General features: G+C 40.7%; 1 protein-coding gene across 2 annotated transcripts; it reads left to right on the top strand.

The window, feature by feature from the left end:
- The first annotated feature begins 1,943 nt into the window (after window positions 1–1,943).
- On the top strand, window positions 1,944–8,137 carry IGFBP1 (insulin like growth factor binding protein 1). 2 transcript variants are annotated; one of them, XM_085571598.1, is made up of 4 exons: window positions 1,944–2,438; window positions 4,314–4,492; window positions 6,046–6,174; window positions 7,258–8,137. In XM_085571598.1, exons 1-4 carry the CDS (start codon window positions 2,057–2,059, stop codon window positions 7,387–7,389), a joined length of 822 nt encoding a protein of 273 aa, XP_085427724.1. In that variant the 5' UTR covers window positions 1,944–2,056; the 3' UTR covers window positions 7,390–8,137. The 2 variants fall into 2 exon arrangements, with proteins under 2 accessions (XP_085427724.1, XP_021398816.4); XM_021543141.4 differs by having other exon boundaries at window positions 1,954–2,531.
- Window positions 8,138–8,446: the final 309 nt, after the last annotated feature.

The following is an 8,446-nucleotide window of genomic DNA, read 5'->3' as shown; positions in this document are numbered from 1 at the left end:
GCTGTCAGATACTTGCCTGACAGCAAGGAAAAATTTGTCAAACACCTGAAAACATGATGGTGCATGGGAAGAATGACATTTTTTTGCAATTAACAGTAATTTTTTTTTATGTAGGCCTGTATATCAGACAAGCATGCTCTTCTTGCATTGTGTCTTTATCTTGTTACTTAAAAATGATGGTGATGAGTTAAGAAATCCTTTTTAAAAATTATTTCACTTATAAAATTAAAATCTGTTTACTCTCAGTTCACCTCAGTTTTTTAGACAGAAAAACTGCAGGCAGGTCAGCAGCAGGCTGGAGTCCAAAAATTTCAGAGGCCAGTAGCTTATGTTAAGCTGTCAGTTGATGATCCTCAATTCAGTTCATAAAAAGCTGTCTAAACAGCAAAAACCATAGATAATGAAGGAATACACACATACACATATACAAATGCATATGAGTTCTTTGGATCTTCATCATTTTACAATTTGGCCTACTTTCCATTCTTTTTTTTTTTTTTTCCACATTTCTTCATGAAAGAGACTTTATTTTGCATTGTTTCCTTTTTCCCTTTGGGAGAGGAAATAGACACATTCCTGTATATTTTTCACTTCATTTTGAATGGTAGGAGAGTCATGGTTTTCTGAGATAGATGCACAAGAAAAAGTAGAAATGAAAGTGGGAAAAGAGTTTGAAAAGTCTAATTGCAATCATTGTGCCCTACATTTTCAGCCAAAGTTTACTCCCAGTTAGACATGCGAAGTCCACAGAATTATTTTAAAATCTGGAAAATTAGGTTTCTTTAAAGTACTTTAAAATGCTAATGAGTTTCAACTTTGGTGTATGGAGCTAGAGATGCCCAAAAGTATCTGAATTAAAAAAAAAAAAAAAAAGTAGCTAAGTGAAAATGTTTCAAGTCTGTAATCAATAAGAATGCTTTTGAGAGCTGACATGAATATAGAGGGGTAAGAATAAATAAAATCTTTGGCATCAATATCAGAGAACAGAGTGAATAACAACATTAAACATAATCTGCAGTTCTGCTTCACTTTCATTCACATAAATGATGTAATTACAAAAGAAGATAACTAAATGTAACAAAAAACAAACAAACAAACAACTACACAAAAAATCATGCTGCATTACATGACTTTGCAGTGGAATGTGCTATTTCAAGCTTGGTACATACTGTGAATACCAGGATAAAAAAAATCTGTTCAGCACAGTGAAGTTTGAGTAATTTTTCTCTTACTAGAATGACAACTGTTGCAGGCAAAGCTGAAAAGGAAAGATTTCCCACATACACCTCCCCTAGGTGATACATGAGGAGATGGAGAGTGTTAAAAGGACAGACAGAAAAGCAGGTATCTCATTTATTTTTGAATTGTTTGATAAAATACTGGTTTCCCTGAAGTCCATGTTTTGAGGACTGATCCTTCTCTCACTCCAGGAGCAAAACTGAGCAGAGGCACATGAGATCCTGCTTCAGCGGCACAGCCACCCCCAGAGGTTAATGCAAGGACTCCTACGTGCATGTGTGCGGTAGTTAAAAGATTCTGATGGCTTTATGACCCTTGAGGCCTCCTCTTTGGTATGTCAGTGTACTCCTCACCTGCAGCCACATGATGAAAATTAAACAAGAGTTTGTTGCATTTGTTGCTGTGGAAATACGAATTCAGTTGCTTCAGTTTCAATGGGATTTCCCTCCTCCCCCACCCCTCTCCTCTTGCTTTTTGAACTTTTACATTTTTATGAAAAGTCAAAAACAGGAGACATTTGTGACAAGCAAAAAGGGAGAGGACAGCCTCCACTCATCCATTCCCTTCTGCCAATTTTGTCTCCAGCCCCCACCATATTTTTCCTCGTTAACTGTGTTGGGGCAATGAGGTGGGAGTCAGGGAATAAAAGCATTCCTGCATGTCTGGAGGAAAGAAAATAGATAAAGGAGGAAGTGAAAGGGGAGGGGAACTTCAACTGCCAGTGAAACGACAGTGAAACGACACTTCTCCTGCCCTCCTGTTCATATAATAGTTAACTCGGAGTTAAAGATTAATACTCAGGCAAAGCACTGTATAAATGGGCAAGCCGAATGTGAGTGAGGTGCCTCCTGCTCCCCAGGCCGCCGAGCTGCTCCCTCCCCGGCCCCTGCTCAGCGGCATGAGCGGCCCGCGGTGCGCGCTGCGCCGCGGCTGGCTCCCGGCTCTGCTGCTTCCGCCGCTGCTGCTGCAGCTGCCGGCGCTGCCGGCCGCCCGCATCGCCCGCGGTGCGCAGCCGGTGCTCTGCGCCCCCTGCACGCCGGAGAGGCTCGCTCTGTGCCCGCCCGTCCCGCCGGACTGCCCGGAGGCTGCCCGGCAGCCCGGCTGCGGCTGCTGTCAGATCTGCGCCCTCGGGCCGGGGCAGCCCTGTGGGGTCTACACCGCCCGCTGCCGCCTGGGGCTTCGCTGCCACATCTCCACCGGTGAGTCTCGGCCCCTCTCCGCCCTCATCCAGGGGCACGGGACGTGCTTGCCCGCCAGCGAGGTCGGAAGGATGCGCACAGAAGAGCCGGCAGGTACCGCGCCATCGCGTCCCCGCTCCGCGCCTCCTCACGGGCCAGGTCGGGGGCTGCGCGCCGGGCGCTTCGGCACAGCCCTCGCCGAGGGCAGCCGGAGGGATTGGCAGGCGCGACGCGAACTGTGGGAGCCAGCAGCTAGGAACCATGAGCGAAGTTAGGCAGGCGTCTGAAATAGAGGGAGGCTGGAATGCACTTTCCAGGGAAACGTGTTCTGACCTGTTTGAGGTGAGGTGCATCCTGGTGCCGGGCCTAAGATGTTCGCAACAAGCTAGTACACTACAGTCTGAAAGCACAAAAACCCCAAAGCATAGTGATGGTACAATGCAGAATAACTACAATAAAGTATCTGGGAGGCTGCAGTAGGTGGAGACAGTAGCTGGAGTAGGGCAGATGTTTTATAGGCTTTGGTTATGTCCATCTCTAAAAGTCATGATAGAGAATAAAAAGGCTTTGTGCCTGGGAATAAAATTTACTGGGAGCAGTGGAGTGCTAGGCAAATTATCTTGAGGCAAAAAGGTATCTCAAGCATCTTAGACTGTATGATGGGCATGAACTTCTTCAGTGTTATTTAGTTCTTTTTCAAATTATTATTATTATTATTATTATTATTATTATTATTATTATTATTATTATTATTATTATTATTATTTTCATCATCACTACTGCTGTGTCTGTGAAGTGGTGATTAAGGTAACTCGGCAGCATTACAAAAATAATCATCATTGACTCAAAATAACAATAGCCATTAGTAGAAGTAAGTGGAGTTTCTGTTGTAGTTGAGGGGGTGGGGAAGGCAGAGCACAGTGACCAAACTGACAAAACTGTAGTATTTAAGCTACCTGCATTAAATTTGATTTGATTTTTCCTTTCTTCCTCCCTCCCTCCCTCTCTTCCTCCCTCCCTCCCTCCCTTCCTCCCTCCCTTCCTCCCTCCCTTCCTCCCTTCCTTCCTTCCTTCCTTCCTTCCTTCCTTCCTTCCTTCCTTCCTTCCTTCCTTCCTTCCTTCCTTCCTTCCTTCCTTCCTTCCTTCCTTCCTTCCTTCTTTCCTTCCTTCCTTCCTTCCTTCCTTCCTTCCTTCCTTCCTTCCTTCCTTCCTTCCTTCCAAAATTTTATTCTATGATGAATCGCCTGCAATTGAAAAGAGGTTCTCTTGCTTTCAGAGGACGAGTTCACACATGCTGATTGAGGCACTGGTATGAAGGCCATGATCAGGCAGAAACAAATATTTTCTGACAGTTTTTGCTATTTGGTCTACTGCAGGTCAGCAGGACCTACTTCTGGCCCCTGTGAATTGCCACCCTTTCTTATTTATAAGGCAAGAGCAAAGTACAGGATACCTTGGGATGAGGTCTTAACCACTTCCTCTCATAATTAAAACCAGAAATATATCATGCTGACAAAAATCTAAATTCATTACAAGTTTAACTTCAATCTTTTCTCATTTAGCCATGTTTCTACAACCCACTGTAGTCAAGGTTTATTTTTCACTTCTAACAGACGGGCTGCAACTTTATATTTGGGACTCAAGTAATTTTGAAGGATCATAAAATAAGCAATTTGTTAGAGAACAGCTGCTGCGCCCTATACTTTGAATTTATTATCAAAGTATAATTTGCCATATTGCACATGTAATTTATTCCTACAGGATCTACTGTAATCAATGTCTTAGATATTACTTTTTCTTTTATTTTGATTGATCTTTCTCTTCACCTTTTTAAACTTTGAGAAATAAATGCCAAATTTCACTGAAGATGTTTATCTTAATATCATTCACTTCCAGATTCTCTAGAACCTGATGATATGCCTCTGGAAAGCACTGAAATAACACAGGATCAGCTGCTGAACTATCAGTTGATGTTCCCCATAGGCCAGGATAAATCCATTCCCTGGAATTCCATCAGCATGTATGAATACATGAAAGCAAAGAGAATATCTGAACTCAAGAAATGGAAAGAGCAGGTGGGTTTTCTTTGTTAAACTTTCAGAGACAATTTCAGTAGAGCCTTGCAAAAAAAATTCTAGCAGCAACGTTGAAATATCAGTATTTCGGGTAGCTGGCAAACCAGCTTTTGGAATATGTCATCAGATGCTTGTGGAACAGACAAAATGTCTGGAGCCATAATAACAGGCGTGCATCACGTATGTCCTAAAAAGACCTCATGCAGAGACTGAATATTTCACCATATTTACAATCAGATTATAACCTTCCCCCTTAATTTTCAGGAATCTATATTAAATTCTTGGACTTCTTTTTAGTTTTATTAAGAAAAGGCATTTTTCTCTGGTCCAACACACAGCAAAATAAAAGTGAGTCTTTCTATGTAGTTATTGATGAAACACCAGTGCAAAACAAAATGTAATTCTTTCTGATCACAAGGAAACACTATTAAGTATATTCATGTAGAAAGAAAAAAACTTCAACAATTAAAGGGGGTTCAACACTGCAAAATCTTAGTGGGTAATGACAATGTACGGCCTTTGCAAGCAGTTTTATGTTCCACTGAGGGCACAAGAGAACCATGATTAGACCAGTCCCAGGGGGCAGCAGCACCCCTGTATTATGGAGCTGGGTTAGTTGGGCAGCACCGAAGCCTAGGTTCATAATGGTCACTGACAAAATGGAAAAGAAAAAGAAAAAATATACTAATCACCACCCTACCTTAGAAAGTCTCATTCCATATTCAGAACAGGACTTAATCACTGATTTAGTTTGAACTGTTATGTACATGTGCTGTTAGCTGCAGTTCTGATTTTTAGGGCTTCTGCTTTTCTCACCCAGAGCCACAGAAAAACCCACAGACTGGAATATGACAGCTTATATGAGGGGCTAACATGGGGAGGTTTTGCAAAAGCAGAGGTTATGTTTTCACTCAAAAGCAGAAATATTGATGTACAGAAATTGTAACTTTGAAAAAGAGAGCCAGCAAATTGTGAAAACAGTGAATATTGGAAACAGTTCTTCATTCCCAGTTCCAAGAACTTTGGGGTTTGGTCCCAGAGCTACAGAATGGCTCCATGTTGCTTTGGCAACAGTTCTGTCCTCTTCAAAAGATAATAAACATTCAGATGTTTGTTCTTGCACCGTCTATTTATGTCTTGCAACTATCCTCAATATATCAACAAAGCACAAGGTCATGGCAACCTAACATGACCAATCTCATGTACCAGTTTTCTAACTTCCACCTCCCCATAAGAGGAGAAATTGTATCCTCTAAGCAGTAATGTGTTTACTTAGTACAGGTTAAATTTTCTTGAGTGGCAATTTAAGGACTAAAATCCTCATGTTTATGAGAACAGAAAAAACTTCAATGAATAAAAACAAAGGTCTGAATGCAACAGCAGAGTTTTCTGTCTGTGCTCCTATTGAAAGAAGGAAAACTACATGCAAAACAGTTCCGTGTAGACTTTATGCCTAATAAGTATTTTCAGCTCTTTACTGTCTATATTCTGATCATCTTTCGTGTAGTTTATTTACTTGTGATTTGTTATTCACTGCCCTGGTATTCTTGCAGGGTCCTTGTCAGAAGGAGCTCTACAGATCCCTGTATACATTGATGAAGGCTCAGCAGAGAAGCAGAGGGGAGATTTACAAATTTTACTTGCCTAACTGCAACAGGAATGGATTTTACCACAGCAAACAGGTGCGTGCCTTTTTCCCCCTCTCTGCTCACAGCAGCGCTGCAACTAGCCTGGTGACAGCCAACCCTTTCACAGCCCTCTGCTCCAAGCTCACAAGTTTGTACCAAGTTGTGAAAACTTGGTTTGTCCTTCTCTTCAGGGTGAGCTACATGCTGGTGGCTGTCAGCAATAGAGGCAGAAGTCTTTTCCCTTCACAAAAGAGGTGCACACAAAGCCTTTTCCAAAATATTTTAACACTATCTGCTTCCATGTACTTGGTTTGTTAGCATTCATTCAGCTGACATTAATTCATTATATCCGCCATATATCCTGCCAAAACCCATTGAATATGTAATAATTATTATGTAAAAGGAAGGCTCTCAGCTCATAGGCAGTGAAAAAAGCTCTTTAGAGCAAAATTAACCTTCTGAAAACCTAACAAAAATATTGATTTGTGCTGCCTGTGGGTTATTTGCTCATTTCCATAATGCCCTCAAAAAAATCTATTGCAAGTTAAAGTTACAGTGAGAGCAATCTGCAAAGCTAACTAAAGCTCCAAACCTCAAGCCAGACCCTATAACCACAGTCATGCACACAAATTAATAGGTCTGCATAATCCTGTGTCACCAAAACTCATTGGTTTTGGGCATGGCATCACGGTGTGACCCAAGATCTAATCAAGCACAAACAGAAACCTGTTTTAGCCCCTCCCCAAGAAAAAAGCCCAGAACATACCACCTTAGTTGTCTCCTTCTGTGAAGAGACAGAAAATTCAATCACTGCTCTCACCCTGTGAGGTTTATATTCTGCCATCCTTCCACTTCTCCCACTGGAACTGGAAGATATAGCTGTTTTCTACTGCTGTTTACCAAGGACTGGACAGTTTTAAATCTGAAGTTGCTCTTGTGATAGCTAAGCTGAGGTCATGATTCCCTAACCAAGTGTGTTGTTTAGAGGCTCTGCATTCAAAACAAGCCTGTTCATGGCAGGTCCCCACTTTCTGATCCTAATTGTGTCCAACACCTCTACTGGCAGTACCTCACAGGTAATCTTACAATTACTTATTGTGATTTTTTTTTTTTTTTCTTTTCCTAATAATATTCTAGTGTGAAAATTTGCTGGATGGAGAATCTGCTGAATGCTGGTGTGTCTATCCAAAAAACGGCAGAAGAATTCCTGGATCTCCAAAAATTAAAGGAGACCCAGAATGCCAACAGTATCTCAGCTCACAAGAATAAAACTAAACCCCAAGGCTTTTCACACCAAGTTTTCTGTGGGGCCTGTTATAGTCAGGAACCATTACAATCAAGAGCCATTTCAGCAGGGTAGTCTTGTGCATCTGATTTTGAGTGTATGAGTAACCCCACAAAGTAACATTTTTACTGCACTGAGATTGCTACTATAAGATCAAGTCTTATAATCTTGTATATATTGTTTGTATAATATTATACATTTCCTTATATATAAAGCTGATTAATTATTTATTTTGTACTGCATGTATTTTTATCTCTATATGTTGTTACTAATTTATATTCTCAAACTTCGTAATTTTATATTTAAATACTTAATATTATTCCAGTTAAATATATACATCATGTTGGAAGAATGCTGCAACTTAAATGGCATAGCTATTGGAAAAAATGGCTTGTAATATTGCATTTTTGTACTACATCTTTATTGATGTAAAACTGATTTTTTAAAAATTGGTTTCAGTAGAAAGCATGCTTAGAAACTTATTTAAAACATGTTTTGTGAATGTATTATGTTACTTTTGCACCTCTGTTACAATGCCAGTTTGTTTCTTAAAAAAGAAATACTATATACTGAATCTCCTGATGGGACAATATTTGTATATTTTTTAAACAAATGCCCTGGATAAATGGCAAAACACAATGATATTCTGCACCACCTTTGACAAGTGTAAGCCGTTCACAATATTGATAATTTTATTTAAAATCATCTATTAAAAGTCTTCTACTCTGCCCTTATCTCTTGTTTTCTGCTTATTTCCCTTCAACAGTCTGATTTCAAGAGGAAAACAGGCAAAAGTCTCGCAAATCTGCTTCCTGAATGCCATGCTCCTTTTAGCTTCAATGAGTTTCCTTCTTTTGATCTCCCTGCCCCATTCCTTTTGTCCTGTCCTCTCCAGCCCCAGCTGCGCCATGCAAGCCTCTGCCTTGGGCAAAACAGCAGCCTCCAAGGGAAGTTATTAAAAGATTTTTTGGATAGGAAATCTGGATGCCTTTCTCCACTCAAAAGCCCAAGGCAGCAGTATTAGTACATTTACAACATAAC

The sequence above is a fragment of the Lonchura striata genome, chromosome 2, assembly GCF_050655825.1.
Source record: "Lonchura striata isolate lonStrDom1 chromosome 2, ASM5065582v1, whole genome shotgun sequence".
Lineage (NCBI taxonomy): Eukaryota > Metazoa > Chordata > Aves > Passeriformes > Estrildidae > Lonchura > Lonchura striata.
This window is presented reverse-complemented; position numbering and strand designations above follow the sequence as displayed.

Coding starts and splice junctions, on each gene's coding strand:
- IGFBP1 (XM_021543141.4), top strand. CDS start 2,057: ATGGGCAAGCCGAATGTGAGTGAGGTGCCTCCTGCTCCCCAGGCCGCC. Junction 4,493..6,045: donor TCAAGAAATGGAAAGAGCAG/GTGGGTTTTCTT, acceptor GTATTCTTGCAG/GGTCCTTGTCAGAAGGAGCT. Junction 6,175..7,257: donor GATTTTACCACAGCAAACAG/GTGCGTGCCTTT, acceptor ATAATATTCTAG/TGTGAAAATTTGCTGGATGG.